The sequence below is a fragment of the Hylaeus volcanicus genome, chromosome 5 (genome assembly GCF_026283585.1).
Source record: "Hylaeus volcanicus isolate JK05 chromosome 5, UHH_iyHylVolc1.0_haploid, whole genome shotgun sequence".
Taxonomy (NCBI): domain Eukaryota; kingdom Metazoa; phylum Arthropoda; class Insecta; order Hymenoptera; family Colletidae; genus Hylaeus; species Hylaeus volcanicus.
In genome coordinates, this window is record NC_071980.1 from 23,350,997 (window position 1) to 23,368,201 (window position 17,205).

The window sequence follows — 17,205 nt, forward strand, 5'->3', positions numbered from 1 at the left end:
GTGGTTGTAAGTCAGTTGAGAAGGTTTGAACTCATTCGATTATCCCTGTAATATTTAGAAAAGAAACAGGGGAGCCCGTATAACGAGGTATCGATTTTATCATCAACGCGACGTAACCGGTAACATTGGACGATTATCGATTACGAAATAAATTATTACTAAATTTTCTCAGCGATCGAGTAAACATATTAAATATTAGTTTCTCTTCCCGTATGGACTTTACTTGTCCTCATCGTCTGCAGATAAATTTATTATTGTAATCGAGTGGAATAAAACACTGGAGCAAATAATATTCTCTTTCCAGAATGCCCTTTTCAGGAGCATGGTGCAAAATATGGATTTATTTCGGATTCGTTTTTGCATGGACGAAGGGGGCTCGTCCACGTTTTGATACTTCCACTGACATGGGTTTAGTTCTGGTCCCTTCGGATGCGGAAGTAGATTCAGTCATTTTTCGTCTTCGTGCGACTGATCAGGATGCAGATTTTCCACTTGTTTTTGAAATAACTGGTAATCGTTTGTTTATAATCAGACTGAGGATTTTATATATTTGTGAAATATAGTGATATCAAAACGTAAATTAAATGTGTGTAAAATAATTTAATAAGGATATGATTTAATTTCTCAGAAGTGTATACGTTCTGTATATGTTTAGCTCATGTTTTTCATATTTGTATATCACATAAATACATAGAATACGCAGTTTATTAATAATTGGTTTTCTGAATAGTCGATATTAGTTTAAATATATTTTAAATGGTATTAGAGTATATCCATTTTTAATTTTAAATGAAAGCACACAGGATTATAATTAAATTTCCACCATGACAATGCTGATAGACGTATTTTATTATCAAAAAACAAAATTTTCTTACTTGCGCAAATATCAATGCCAACAAATTAAAATTTAATTGTAGAAGTGTCTACTTGTTTAACGTTGAATTAAATACAGGTATTTTTATTTTTGTTTGTTTAGCTACAATCACACCTGTTGTTAGGATCGACAATCTGCCGTGCACGTTGTACAACAAAGTGTGTCAGGCTAATGTGATTCTAACGAAACGACTAGTCGCCGGCCGCCTTCACGATTTTGCTGTGAGGGTTAGGGACACGAAGGGTGATTCGAACTCGATGCAAGCTACTATTTCTGTTACAAACGCCACGACTCCGCGCGATAAAATATTCCCGCACATACCATCCCTCATAATGGTACCTGAGGTAATTATTTATTAGCCAAATTAAATCGATTAGCACGTCCATTCGAATCATCAGCAATTTTATCACGTTCGTCGCGAGAAACGGATCTACCCCTACCAGGTGAAATACAATATGGTGCGGGGTGGTGAAACTAATCTGTCATACGACAGATTGCATTTATCGTTCAAATAAACGGAACTCTTTACAATATTCACCTTTTTAATTAGGTAAGATGAATTGGTCGATTGCTTACTTATTTAGGATACCAAGCCAGGAAAGGAATTGGATTATCTTCTAGTAAGAGCCAATTCGTGGAGTGGAAAACCAGTTTACATCGAACTCTGGGTGCGTTTTACATGTGAAGTGATTTTTATTTATCTATTTGAAAATAGTTATAGCAACTGGATACCATTGTTTCAGCAACCGAAGGAACTGTTCACTATAAGGCAGCGACAAACGCCCACTCAGACACGTGGAGTAATTACTTTGATAGGAGAATTAGATTTCGAGACACAATCTGTGTACACGCTCACCATGTACGCTACGGTACGAAATATTTAGACGATTGCTTTTAAACAATAGTCGTTACAAAGAGCTTACTATTCAATTTAATTTAATATTAAACTTAGTTTCACATAATATTTAAAACGTCTTCAAATCGAATACTTCGTTTGTTAGGATCCGTACACCGAGCCTGGAAAAGATACTAGAAATATTGCAGGCTTGAACCTGGTGGTGATAGTTCAGGACGTTCAAGATGTCCCACCGATTTTTACGTTAGCACCACCCCTCACTAGAATTAATAATTCTGTACAGCCAGTAAGTGTATTTTGTCTCAGCATTACCTGTTTCGACCTCCAAGGTGTTAATTTTATTTAAGATACAGACTGTTCATGTATTAATCTTAGGGCGATATAGTTTTACGAGTTCATGCAGAAGACGGGGATAAGGGGGTTCCACGAGAAATCGTGTACGGCCTCGTATCCGAGGGCAATCCTTTTACCCCATTTTTTAATGTTTCGGAGACAAGTGGTAAGGAATTATGCTAAATATTTATTTTATTAATATGATTCAGAATTATATTAAATCAATTTTAATAGTAGTCATGAATTGAAACAGTCATTGAAATAATATTCATGAGGTTTTGTTGCTTATGCCGCAGAGAATTGTAGTAATGCTTATTAATCACGCATTGCTTTTTATAGTTTATACTTTTCTAGTGCATATGGTTTTACACGAAAGGCTGCAATTAGTTCCTACATAAACTTGTGTTACACGGAATACTGCAATCAATAAAGGTCGCTAATGCTCTTTATCACGGTGAATTGATAACAATTTTTCGAAATATTTTGATTAATAGTGATTATTGTGCTCGGTAAAATGTGTTCTAAAAATACTACATCGATAAAGGTATGGTTGTACTTTAGGCAGAAGTATTACGAGCCAAGTAAATGTGTTTAAAAATGTCGTGGAATATTATATACTGTCATTAATGAATAATGATAATTACTTTAATTAATTAACTAAATTTTTTCTATCGATAGCTATTAAACACATACATTCGAAACGTTAAGAGTTCAGTCTGCATTTATCTACGATCTACGCGAGTTTACATTCTTCATGGAACAATAATAAACCTAAACACATCGCCACATTGGATGTGCCAATGAATTACAGGCAGAATAATTATAGCTCACAGCGTTGGCGTGAGTAAATAAATTAGCTGAAGGTACACAACCATACACACTTATACACGTCAATGTACAATCTGGTTCTCCAAGAATGATCAAGTAGACCGCTAACCTTTTAAATTAATTTACTGCTTCTTTAATCTCCGCTTCTAGCAGTGAAACGCCATGGAATGATTCACGTTTTCTTGTCACGTACCAAATCGATACATAAAAGATAATTACCTTTGCCACTTCAATCTGACGCGACGTAACCGAAACCATTTTTACATGCGAACCACGTTATGGTTGGATCTATTAACCATTCCAGAAACGGTTGAAATATAGAAACATTCAAAGTATTATTGATCCACGATAATATCAAATGAAATTTGATATTCATAGAGCATTCCATTTAATATTCATTGATTAAATAAATATTCACGAAAGTTTAAGATTACATATTTAGTGATCTTCAGATGAATATTTGCTTCCTTTTATTATTTTCCTTCATCCGTGCAATTAACACACATCATTCAAGATGTTACTGTATTTTATTTAATGTTTGCTATGGTCAAAAAAAAATTCTTTCAAGGCTGACGTTATATTTGATACCGATAAAATATCCGCGTTTTTCGCTTCGCGTTTCCTAAAATCAGGATTTCATGTTCTTGGAAAAATAAAAGTTTACGTAAGGGTCCGTGAACCACGAAGGGGGTCAACCGTTACGCGCTTGTTTGCGTGCAATTACGGCTCCCGCGTGTTATCCGGCGTCTCAGATCGGTGATACCGATTTTTTTCGCGGAACCGAAAATGAGTCAGCCGAAGAAGTGGCCAGAATGGAAGTGGTCAGAGTGAGGTCTTGACGGTCTACGGCGGAGTATCGATCGTCCTTAGGGGTCAGTATCTGCTTTTCAGGCTGCGATGCTTATCATTTCGTGACGTGAAGCATGCGACCTCCTCGCAGGTGTGTGTATGTGCAAATGTAGCCACCGTGGAGAAACGGTAAAAAGGAACGAGCAGGGCCAGAAGGAATAAAGGAGATAAACGCGTCTACATTTGGCCGTATTATCGTCGAGGAATATTAACAGTCAGCCGTAACTTTGAGCGATAACACGGCGAAGAGTGCGATAAGGACAACTTTAACTTTTTAATTGCGGCCTACAGAATTTACATTTATTGAGAAATTAGTATTCGCCATTTAGGACAAACGGCTTTTCATTCGAAACACCGTTATTTTCTAAGGCTCGATAATTATTTGAATTACAGCGAAGCTAAGAAATGAGTATTAAGCGAAGTAAATGTTATATAATGCAAAATTTCATTGGGTACATAACAAGGATACGCTAATAGAAGCAATCTGTATGTCGAGTTTCATTTCGTGATGTACTATGCAAAATTTCCACCACCGGACATGCGTGGTTAGTATGTCTGCACGAAGAGAGAGCGTTGACCGAAATGTTTTATTCATAATAAAAATAATTTGATACCGGGGAATAGTGAATATAGAATGAAAGAAAATTAAAATGAATATTATTAATAGAATAATATTACAGAAATAGAGGAATATTATTAAAAAGAAAATAAATTCTTCTGATTAATAAAAAACTGATAAGTAAGGATTAGAAATTCTGGAAGTTTCTGTTTGATTGCCAGGTGAAATCGTTCTTGCTAGACCTTTGGAGGAATTGACGCAAATTACACACGTCGGTGCACCGGTGGTGCTTACAGTGGTTGCTGAAGAGATACGAAGAAGCAGAGACGAGCCTCCGGCGCAGGCTACGATCGTCGACGTTGGCTTCCTCCTCGGGGAACCAGGCAACACTCCACCCTATTTCGAAAGCGATAAGTTGGTACCTGAGACACAATTTCCTATTCGAATGAATTTTGTATCGAAACGAATGATTTCAACATTCTCCAGATTAAACACTTGGAACCAGATATTTTTGTAATAAAAGTTCTCACAATATCTTCAAAGTAAAGGTGCAAATAAAAATGATATCTTCACTGAAATTTATAAAAGTAAAAATATAAATCCTTGTGTGACAGAAATAGAAAAAGATATTATAACGTTACACGGTGTAAATATAATATTTACAGAATTGTGAATTAATTGATTTGTAATAAAAGATCTATAATAACTATTTTCATACTTTTATTATTACTACTTCTAAATAAATTTGAAATGATATTCTGTCGTTGCAGTTACCTTGCTACGGTCAATGAGAATTTGGAACCAGGCACCGTGATCAACTTTGGCGAGCAATACTCGACCAAAGTGAAGGACGAAGATATTGGAAAAGCGGGGGTATTTGCGTTAAAGTTGGAAAATAATAATGGCACCTTCGAAATAAACCCAACGGTTGCAGAACGAACTGCAGACTTCGTCATTATCGTCCGAGACAACACGCTCATTGATTATGAATTACACAAAACTTTATCGTTTAAGGTAAACACGACAGTATAAAATCATGCGATGTCTGTAGTACTGTTGTCCACTTCGAACAGAATGGGCTACTGCATACACATTTTTCAAACCGATCTATAATTCGTTATATTTAATTATTTTTGATTTCAACGTGTCTAGATCGTTGCTCAAGAAGTCGGTCCAGCGACAAATCTCTCAGCGACAGTGCCAGTGATTATAGTTTTAAGAGACGTTAACGATAACCCACCAGTATTCGACGAAAAAACATACGAAGTGACATTGTCCGAAAATGTCACCGCGGGAGCTCGTGTCGTTCAGGTAAAAAATGCATTTCAATTTCAGAATGATTAGAGAAACACAAATACTTCAAACGGAATTGTTCGCTCGAATGAAACCACACAACTTGGTAATAGTCTCCTTCTAAACCAATTGACAGTTATAGAAATGCAACATTGTTTTTTAATTTTAAGCGATCAAGAGTCCTAGCTTATTATCATCATTTCTAACAGGTACACGCGACCGATATAGATACGGGAGCTTACGGAAACATTCGATATACCGGTATAACGGGTGAAGGAAGCAAAGCATTCACAATAGATCCTGATACGGGATTAATAACTGTAGCCATAGGATATACCTTAGACCGTGAAGTGGCTGCAAGGCTCGTACTAACCATAGAAGCTCGAGATGAGAATGGCAATGGTAACACAGGTGTTGTCCCTTTGATGGTTAACCTGTTGGACGTCAATGATAATCCACCCCTATTTGACAAGGACGTTTACGAATTTACGTTAAATCCTGATTTAACGAATTTCACGTCACCAGTTTTTATAAAGGTACATTCACAGCCTTACGAAGTAATTTTCTTTGTAAGATATCATCTATGTCTTTTATTTCTATTTTGCAACTATAAAGTAACTAATTTCATTGCTCTGTATCCAACTTTCAGTTATTAAAAAGTATTCGAAGGGATATATAAATCTACATAAGATTTTAACCTATATTTATTTTTGAATGTTGATCGCTATACTTTTAATTAACGACTAAAATGTCGATTCACAGGCTACCGATGCCGACGCAGAGCCGCCGAACAACATAGTCAGATACGAGATAATTCATGGCAATTACGAAAACAAATTCTATTTAAACGGAACTAGCGGCGAATTAATTCTCCGTTCGCCGATAACGAAGATCCGGCGGAAGAAGCAGAGCTCTTACAATAAATTCGTGAAAAAATCTGGAAAAGAGTTCACTAGAAGTCAAGGAAGAATTTCAAACGATACGTTACAAGTATTTACAAAAAAAGTTGAAGAGAAATCCCTAATGAATAATCGAAGTAGAACACCTTCGTCGAATGTAACTACAGAGATAATAAATGAAGCGATACAGAGGCGACGAAAACGAAATAATGAAGACCCATTGTACACTCTCACTGTCAGGGCATACGATTTAGGTAAATAGAAACAAGTAAAATTTTGAAATAATCAAGACAAATGATAACGAAAACGTTCTGAAATAATATTAAACTATTTTAATACATATATTGAAAATTGTTGTATACTTCATACGAACATTTATTTTTTATTTATATGGATAAACCAATCTTACCCAATCAAACCAATTTTTCTAATTGTTTGATTCGTTTTGCAAAATAAATCTCGATACTTTAAGGCATACCCCATCTTTCGAGTGAAACAAAAATTCGCGTCATGAGTGGCATCGCCATGGAAGCTCGAATAATGATGTTTGTGGTGCCAGGAGAACAACCAAATTCGACAAAAACTGCTGAAACTCTAGCAACTATTACTGGTGGTCGAGTTACCGTATTAGAAACTCGTCCTTACACACAGCAAAATCATACCGGGGGTACAAGTACTTTGCCTGCAGGAGGAAAAAGGTTAGCGATCCACTAATATTGTACAGGAAATTACTATAATCGTTAAGTGGTGTTTCAAACGATAATAGTCTTACCTATATAAAATATTCGTATAATTTTTAATTTGTACTCCTCCTAACACGTTGAAGGGGGATGAGACTTGAACCATAAACATTTCATTCCATTACAGGAGCATTATTGTAGCACGCGTCGAGCAAACGGAGCCAGGCACGCCTTTGGTAGATGTAGAGAAAATCAGGGAGACTTTAGCTGCTAATGGCGTCGGTATTATCGGTGGCACGGACGCAGTTACGACAATGACTGTCAATGAAACGAAAGCTCCTGTAAATGGAATGCCTCACACTAACGACGGTCAAACGACTGTCACTAACAATACTATAGTCAACGTGCAGAGTGAAGAAGTTGTGCGTAAATATATACAAAATGAAACAACAAAATAACACGTTTCCCGAGTTGTGACACTTTTTAAAAATTATGTATACTTAGGAATACAGACACCAAACAAAAGCACGCACCATACTTGCAGAACAATTTTAATACCGAATATGTAAAAAACTATAAATCCCTTTCAGACGGTGTACAAAGCGGAAAACAAATTACTGATTTGGCTTCTGATCATACTTGGCTTGCTTATGCTTTTGGCCATTGCTGCGTTGATTATTTGTTGCATCTGTCCCGGATGTCCGTTTTACATGGCGCCTAGGAAGAGGCGAGTGCATTCCTCCGAAACGTTAGTCGTGCGAGCGGATGGAAGACCAAAGAGGCACCTTCATCGACAACCAGCAGATGTTGATGGTACCAAACATTTTTAATCGATTAGCTCATAATTTGATATCGGACTCAAAAGAGCATTAAAGCCGTTCTTTTACTTTTCATTGCTTCCATTTATTTTTAACACTAGATTTACGGAGATTTCTCATCAGACTTCTATTACTGAAGTAATGCTTTCATGAGTGAAGTCTCTTTTACTAGAATTAATTAGGAGACTTAGACAAAAGATCTAAGTTCGGATATATGCTTGTCTCTTTACATGGACGAAGGTTAGTAACCCTGTAACTTTCCTCGCGAAATTCGGAATGGGTCAGAATGACCATGCTCTGCACATCTAGTGTTAAACATTATTTACCTTCGAGTCTATGTTGAACACTGTTAGAAACTTGCAACATCCACGTAATCAACTAAAAGTTTTAACGAACATTGCGTGATCATTAAGGGTTCATAACGTCGAATTTCAGCATCGTGGAAGGGACGAAAGCAAGCATGGAGTGCCGATCCAACGAGAAGAAACTGGCAATTCAATAAAAGAAATGTTAAAAATTGCTCGCTTCCCGGGGATGTTGCTTACATTTCTGGTCAGCCAATTGACATCCAAGTAACCCACGAAGCTCCAAGGTTATTAAGGGATGCTACATCCTATCACTCAAGGAAGAGCAGAATGGACGAACACGATAGAATGTATATGGAAGATGTCGAAGGCCAAAAGCCAAGAGGTTACGACATGAACGAATTGGAGTCGTTGCATCGACACGAAATGGAAAGGGATTCGGAGATACAGCGTCAAGGTTACAGGCAAAGGTAGGTAAGCTGTTATCTGACGCATTTTTAATAATACCAAGAGTTTACTTATGTCAATCACCTCAAATTTGATTTAGATCCGGACCGAGATACGTCGAACCCGACATAAACGGAGAGATGGTAAGAGAGCAACACTTTTACCGCGAAGGAAACGCCGAAGTCCTAAGGCTGGTAACCAGAGGGCAAGTGGAAGACGCAACGACGAATCACCACCGTCATCACCACCACCACCCTACAACCTTGATCGTAGACGGCAAGGATATAATTCTACAGAGGTTCATAGAGGACCAAAAATCGAGGCACGAGTTGTCGATGCAGGACATCGAAGCAGCTCGCATCATGGAGTCGCATCAACGTTCCAAAGAGATCTTCCAGCAACAACCGCCGGAAATTATTCTGGTACCCGACCGACTGGACCTCGGTCACAGGCAGCACGTTGAAGAAATAGGACCCAACGTGCAGAGGCTCGTGATCGATCACGGCGATTACCAGTCGCCAAAGATGGAGAAGGACTCAGAAATCGGGGAAACTTTGAGACCAGAGAGGCAGGACGACATCGTAGCTGGAACTCTGCTGGTCGAGAGGCCACCAGTCGTCAAAGATCTAGGAAACAAGCCGCAATACGCCTACAATGACGTGGAACTAGCTAGACACAAAGCGTTGCTGACACGATTATTATTGAAAAGAGACCATCGACACGCGGAGGGCGGAATATTGGATTCCAGCAGTTACCTGGAGACACAGAGTCTCCCTGGACAGGTAGCGATCGCTACTCAAACCGACAGGACGGCAGCCACTCAGACGGAACACCATGTGAGAAGCAGAAGCGACAATGAGTCGGACGAAGACTCCAGACAGAGGAAAAAGTTGAAGTCTCGGAAGAAGTACGGCGATGGGGACTGGAGGAGGTCTCGCACACTGTGGATGAAGTCGCCGATCGAAGAGAAGAGGAGTCCCTGTTTCGACAAACGGTTGAACATTCTCCGAAAAAAGGCGAGGGAGGTGAAAGACGACAGGAAAGCCTCCCTAGAACCTGAGGTGCTCAGAGAGATTTCAGACTCCCTGAACGGGAACGGAAGCTCCTATAAAGGAGAGGAAGACGAATCGTTGCAGGTTCATCAGAAGTCCGAGCAAACAACTGTTAGTTACAAGATATTAAATGAAAAAGAGGACAGCTCGTCCTCCTCCATGGACCTGTGCAAGAAGAAACGCGAGAAAGATTTCGGTGATAAGTGTTGCGAGGATGCGAGCGACGATCTGAAAATGAATGGAACCGAGTCTACTTCTTCGCCGGAAATAAGGATCAAGCACGAGAAACATAGCCGCGAGAAGACAGACGAGAAGAGTCCGAAAAAAGAAGCGAAGGTGAAGGCACAGAAGAAGTCGGAGGGAGTGATGAAACCGAGTTTTCGAATTCTGGAGAAGGAATTCACGCTGTTCACTAAGAAGCTCAGCAAACTGAGCGACAAGAAGTGCCAAGAGAGCACTGGTAGCGACAGCACGAGTCAGGAGAAGTTGGAACCGAAGGAACCTAAGAAGGAATCGGATCCAAAGAAAGCTCCGAAAAAGATCGACGCTTCTCAAAAGCAGACGACAGAATTAACGTCGAGTGCATCGAAAGGCGAACAGAAAGGAAAGCAGAAGAAGGAGGCAGCCATTGTCAAAACGAAACAGAAGCTGACGTACCAACAGTCTCACGTGATGAGCACGGGTAGCTCGGAGTATGACGACGCTTTCGATAGGACGAAGAAACAAGCTCGTCAGGAAATCAAGCAGAAGCAGCCAATGGCGAAACCGAAACGTCAGGCACACGTTGACTGTCGAGAGTCCAGGAAACAAGAGTTTCGAAACGAGGAAGTCGAGAAACGGAAGGACTGTTCTTCGAAGGAGGCCTTGAAAACTGAATCTAAGCACGAAAAGGCTGGAAGAATGGTACCGCGAGCTCCGAAATTGACTGCTGTATCTCGCAAAGATAACACAACCGAGGAAACGAGCTCTGGTGCGATGAGCAATCAAGTGGAAGGTAAAAAAGACACAGCTGCGTCATCGATTCCTGAGAAAATAAGCAGCACGGATTCTTCAGGAACTAATTCGAATGCCGCGAACAGAAGCAGAAAAGCTGTTGCGGAGAAGGTAGCTGGGAGATTCAGCGATGACTTCGTTGTGGAACCGAAGATGAGAAGTACGGAACAAAGGTATACAGAAGAGCGAGATGAGAAGAATATGAAGGATGAAGATTGCGAAAAGAAATCTAGCGTTGACGTTCGAGAGCAATCGACGGAAGATGGATTCAAGGACACAAAATCTATAGAAACTGAAGGACAGGTAGGTACGAAGAGAGTGGTGGGAAAATCTGAAAGTTTATTTGATGTTGCGCAGCAATTAATTAAGAGTTGCGTAGTTCCTGATGGTAGACGAGAAAAATTAGATAGTGCTGAGGAAGATCGAGAACCGAGGGAAGCAGTAATGGCATCTGAAACGAAATCAACAAAATGCAAGGAAGAACAGGGACGAATGGGTGTTGGTGAAAGTATTATGAAATTAAAAGAGGAAAATGGAGAAGATAATCTAAAAAGTGCGATAATAAATGCCAGTCCAGAGAGAACAATGGAGTACGAAGAAGTAACTGATAATGCGCGCGATGTGAAATTGAATAACGAAAAAGGAATAGATGAACACAAAAGTGATGTAATAATTGGATCTTTAGAAAACTTAAAGGGATACAAAGAAGAAGACACACGAGGAACTGATGATGGAAGTGCTATGAAATTGAGCGACAAAAATGAAGTAGATCGAAGAGAAAGTAAAATAATGCTTGATGTTACGAAGGATGTAATATCAATTGTAGAAGATATGTCAGAGAGCATCGAGAGAAAAGATGAAGCTTTAGAAAGTGATAAGGGTCGTGTAGATGAAACTGAGAACGTAGCGAAAGAACACAAAGAAGAGAACGAGGTAATTGACAATGCCCGCGAAAATTTGGAACAGAAATCGGAGACACTGTTACAAGATACTGAAAAAAAAGGTATGTCATCTAAAGAGCTTAAAACAGAAGAAAAACTCGAAATAGATCAAATGTTAGTGAAAGAAACAGAGGTACATGAACTCCCAGGTGATGCTAAAATAATGACAGACACGAAAGAGAATATCGAAGAGAAAAGCGACACGAAGGATGCAGAAGAAAGGATGTTGGAAGTAGAGAAATCGGCAGAAACGCAAAATTATGATAAAACTGATTTAATACAGAAAACTCAACAATCTGTAGACAAGCACTTTGAAACTGATTTGTCGAGAAATGAAAAAGATGAAACGGATGAATCAGAGGAACACAAAGAACACGACGAATCGATAAAGAAACATGTGGAATATCCAGAGTCTAAAGATGAAGGCGTTACGGCCGAAAAGGAAAAAGATAAAACTACAGAAATTATAAACAAAGACAGTGAAGAAGAACATCATAGTTTAGGAACTGTCGACAAAGGAAAAGCCATAGCAAAAATTGGTATCGGTGACGATCAGATTAAAGAAGCTGATTTTCCAAACAGAGAGACTACTGATACAGAGAAAGAAAGTGATCTAGAGAGTGATCCTAAAATCGATGATTTTCGAATTCCAGAAAATGAAAATGGCGACGAAAATAAGAAAGGACGAGCTACTGCAAAAATTTCACCTGGCAAGCATCAAATTATTCAAGTAGAAACTGCTTTTTTGGATGGAGAAAAAAAAACTTCGACGGTAACTGAATTCGATCAGGGCGAAATTAGCGATAAAGTAAATGCTTCAACAGACGAACGAAATATTCCAGATGAAGGAGAAGAAACCGTAAGAATTGAAACCGATGAGCATCGCGCTGGTGACAAAGAAAGTATTCTTCCAATTACAGAAGAGAAAGTTGTGGTAGATACTGCAATGAATGATAACCAAATTAATGAAAAGGAGAAAAATGTTCTGGACACAGTAAAAACTTCTGGCCAAGAAGAAACAAATGTTACAGAAGAGATCACAACTGACGATCATAAAGTTGATGTGAAAGAAAATGTTTTTTCAGAGGAAGAAAGAGGTAAACATCGAGAAGGAGAAAGTGGAACAATTAAAAAAGAAGATATAGATTACGATACTTCACTTACAGAGCATGAAAACATATCCCCTGGCAAAAGAGAAGAAAAGCATCCTGAAGAAGAAGCAGAAACTATTAAAGAAATTCCAAAAGTCGATGATGAAATTAGTGAAAAAGAGAACGGTACTTTAGAAACCTTAATAGCTGAAGAGCTACGTATTCCTAGTGAAAAAAAGAACGATCTCCCAAAAATGGAAAGTGGGGGTGATTACGAACAAGATATGATTTCAGAAACGCATGATATTAGCAAGGATAACGTAACTGAAGACAAAATTGAATCTTCAGAAGCACATCTTCCCGATAAACAATTTATTGCGAAAGACGACTTTTCTCCAGAAGCTTCTACCTCTATCGATGACGATATTAAAACAGAATCACCTCTGGTGAAACAAGAACCCGATGACCAAGATGGTAAACAAGGTATTTCTTCAGAGATGTCCAAAGTCTTTCATTTACTAACCGACAAATCAACAAGCGAGAAAGGATCAATAAGCGAAGGCACCGAGACAGGAGCTAAAACCGACCACGCTCCATTGCATTCGGCTGACAATAAAATTGATCCAGAAGAAGCGTCTGCATTACCAACAGATGATAAAACTAAAGATCAATTAGAAATTTCAAATGGTAACGCACCCTCTACTCCAAAAATGGATAAATCGTTAAAACACGTGGAAGACACAATAAGCGTCGAAAGTGCAGAGAAAGAAGCAACAAAAGACAACTCTAAAACGTCTCCAGACAAACAAACGACCATCACAACGATGGAAATAGCTCAAGATGATTCAAAGATTGATGTTACTGAACCAGTGGAAAAAGAACGTGAAAGCAGAAAAGACGAGATATCAGAAGAAAAACAACGAGCATCGATAGTTAAAGAATCTGACGAATCTTCCAGTGACACACTGACGCCATCAATGCATCCAACACTTGAAAAAATACAGGATCATCGTCATGCATTGCACGATAAGGGAGAAGTTTTACAGGAAACGACACGCGAAGGAGGTACTATTGTAGATAGGAAACTATTAGAAACTGGTGGAAAGGAAGACGAGTTGCGCGAACCATCAAGTAAAGTGAGCAGCAGTTCTCACGGAACAGAAATGTTTGAAACTCCTCCACCGACGTCCGAGAAAGAAAAGTTTGCATTAGATTTCATTATATCAGAAACTCCAACAGACTCTAGGAAAATACCCGAATCTGAAAAGCAGTCGAAGTCAGAGAGCGAGGAAACTAAATTACAAGAAGGAGAGAAATTTGTCGAGGAACAAACTTTCGGGGAGAAAGAAACAGTTCAGTCGTTTCCGGAGAAACAATCGAGAGAAGAACGAGATGAATGTACGATTTCTCAAGACGAAGGAGGAAGGCGGGATATAATCAAGGAGAAAACTGATGAATTGCCTTTGGAGGAAAATATGGCGAAGGAAGAAGAGGGAGATGGAAATGTCGAAGAAGACTATGCAGACGTAAGCCTTCCACTTTTTACAAACATAATACAATCGGTGGACGATTTGAGCGATAGTGACTCATCGAGTGATATTTCCAGGAAGACGACGTTGACCACCAAACCGTACCAAACGCCAAGACACCGTAATCGACAATCTCCCGAGAAAGGAAATATTGAAACGATAGACAACATCGATACTCAGAATTTCGATGACGAAGACGACACGTCGTTAACAATCAAGGTAATGAAGGACGAAGACGACGAAACGTTTCAAGAAGCTGAACATAGTAGTACTGAACAACCCTCCCCAACTATAGTAAAAGACAAAGATACAGAATTCGATAAAGAAAATGAAATACCTCGAAACATACAAATGCCATCTATGCACGAAGGAACGTCGTCCAATGTCACTGACCAACGCACGCAAAAAGAAAAACAGTCAAAACCAAAGTCGGGTTCAGAACGCGGCGAGGAGTCCACACCCAGCGCGAAACGAAAAACGAGGTTACAATCTCACACGAAAGAACTCGATCAACCTCGCGACGATGACAAATCGGCAGTTCGCAAGCACGAGAAAACGGGCGTTACGAAACCTAGTGAAAGAAAGACGAAAGCACCAGACAAGAAGAGGATTCCTTGGCAAAGAAAGAAGAAAAGTTCCTCCGAAGAATCGTCGGAAGAAAGAGCAGCTCGTTTTCAGGATCAAGAACGTCATTCGAAGCAGGAGCCTCGCAGAAGGTTCGTCACCGATCGACCGAAGCAAGCAGATATCAATCACGTTAAACAACCAAGGAATGCAGAGGAGCATCAACGAATTCCGTCTACGTCGAGAACGAAGTCTGAAAAAGGTAGAAAGGGTGATCAGAAAACGAGTCCTCCAAAAACAGGTGACATCGACACGAGCAAAGCGCAGCCGAAGTACATGGCTTGGTACAAGAAGAACCGCGAAGAAATGGAGAAGAAAAGGGCTGGACTGAAGGCTGTAGACGACGAAAGTCAGCTTCCTCGGTGGCTGAGGAGGAGCATGAGAAGCCAAAAATCTGATAAGGATGATAAGAAGACCCCGGATCACGGGAGTGCGAATACGACTCCGCAAACTAGACGGAAAGTTAAGCCATTGGTGAACGTCGAGTCTGAACAACTGAAAGCTATCGTTCGCCAGGGGAGAAGACTGAGAAGAGCCGAGGGCGGGAAACACGAGGATCCACAGATACAGATATACGCAACGACACCACCTACTTTAACTGCAACGGACACGAAACACCATCTGGTGCAACACTCCGAGTACAAGTATGAGAAAATGCCTGCGCCGTTCTATCTTCATCCCCCGCCGGCTCCTCATCCGTCGCCGCAGTTGTCGCCGCAACATTTTAACGTTGAATCAACGACTGAACACGGCCACGTCGATGAGAACTTCGACTCTGGGATAGCGATACCTCTGCAAGGTGGTAACAGGTTAAGACACCAGCAACTTTTGGAGAAGAAGAGTGTCTTCGATATAGCCTACAGCGAAGCTGCGCCTTCGCAACTCCGCGCCGACAGCACCACTCCTCCATCTTAAATACGAACAAACTTTTCTGTTAGTTTTTCGATAGAAATCCTTCTGTGCCGGTTGACAGAACGTGTTTGTAGGACAGGTTATTATTGAGAACGAATTTTGGTGGAGAATGTTTATAATGGAACGTTTCGACACTAAAACTACCGAGGGTGATGCACATCTGTTTTACATACAACTATGTCTTTGTATTTAGGAGTAGTAAGAGCAAGAATTAGAAAATAACGATAGATGAAATCAACGTTTGCTATTTAAAGTTATTTTATAATAGAGTAAAAATATATTAATTTTGATAGAACGGGTTTAGATCATTATACTACTTTTCTAATGCCTAAATTAATCCTGGAATGTGTTGAAAACTTAAAATAGTGTACAATTGTGACGAGCTACTACACATTTATTTCTGCATGAATCTGAATTCATTTTTAAGTACTTTTATACAATAGTGGATTAGTTACCAAATTAATTTTCTTTTTCCGTTAAACAATACTAAGAAGTCTGTACAAACTCTCGTATAAGTAAATACTGTTTGTATCATTTATGACTTTAAATAATGTTACCATTTCCGCCGTTCGAAAGAAGAATCATTATTCATCGATACGATACAGCGACCAAGTTTTCATTATGACTGTTTCCTAATGTTACGACATTTATAATTATCTTGTAAATACATATGTATAAAATTTAAGACGGTTCCTTCGTTCGTGTATTTCATCCCAGATAAAGCTTCCTTCATATAAGTCTTTAGGTATAATAAAAATTATATTTTATAGTTTATTATTACCACTTATTGTTATACACAAATTTGTACGTTACATTTGTAATACTCTGTACTTTGTACCTAATTTTGTATTTACCATTTTCAGTTTTATTTATAAATTTGCATTTGTACTTTATATTTATCATACTATTTCCTAATAACATTTGTATCTATTATATATACAGAGATAATAGTAAATATTTAGTTGTGTTATAGTCTTCTTGTAATAAATCCAATGTAATTTATAAATTGGTGCCGTTACTCTACCATAGAACCGACTCAAATATCACCTGTAAACTGGTTGAAAGATAAAAAAATATTTTAAACAAATCATTTAATAACTCAATTTTTAAGATTCACTAAAGACATTTATACATCTGGATTTCTTGTTTACATGGTAGTCGAAAGTTGTATCTAGATGAAACTATCGGAACACTTTTCAAACTTAACAGGGAACCGAGAAATCGCAGACAGTATGTTGTAAGAGCTTTGCCTATAAAAAGTGTAATCCGCGTGTTGTTACTCATACATTGACTTTGACACGTCAACGATAATTATATCCGCA

At 39.0% G+C, this 17,205-nt stretch overlaps 1 protein-coding gene across 1 annotated transcript; it reads left to right on the top strand.

Moving 5' to 3' along the window:
• Positions 1-305: 305 nt before the first annotated feature.
• On the top strand, positions 306-16,911 carry LOC128877514 (trichohyalin-like). The gene is made up of 16 exons (XM_054124879.1): positions 306-516; positions 977-1,218; positions 1,459-1,542; positions 1,627-1,743; positions 1,876-2,016; positions 2,106-2,229; positions 4,521-4,713; positions 5,070-5,313; positions 5,452-5,610; positions 5,802-6,128; positions 6,355-6,745; positions 6,964-7,189; positions 7,359-7,593; positions 7,762-7,984; positions 8,425-8,764; positions 8,854-16,911. The coding sequence occupies exons 1-16, from the start codon at positions 306-308 to the stop codon at positions 15,884-15,886; spliced, it is 10,290 nt and encodes a 3,429-aa protein (XP_053980854.1). The 3' UTR covers positions 15,887-16,911.
• The last annotated feature ends 294 nt before the right edge of the window (positions 16,912-17,205 follow it).

Bases quoted from the DNA above. Each gene is read 5' to 3' on its own strand.
- LOC128877514 (XM_054124879.1), top strand. From the start codon at position 306: ATGCCCTTTTCAGGAGCATGGTGCAAAATATGGATTTATTTCGGATTC. The intron at 4,714-5,069 runs GTTGGTACCTGA...CTGTCGTTGCAG, and splicing joins CCCTATTTCGAAAGCGATAA to TTACCTTGCTACGGTCAATG. The intron at 7,985-8,424 runs GTACCAAACATT...GTCGAATTTCAG, and splicing joins ACAACCAGCAGATGTTGATG to CATCGTGGAAGGGACGAAAG.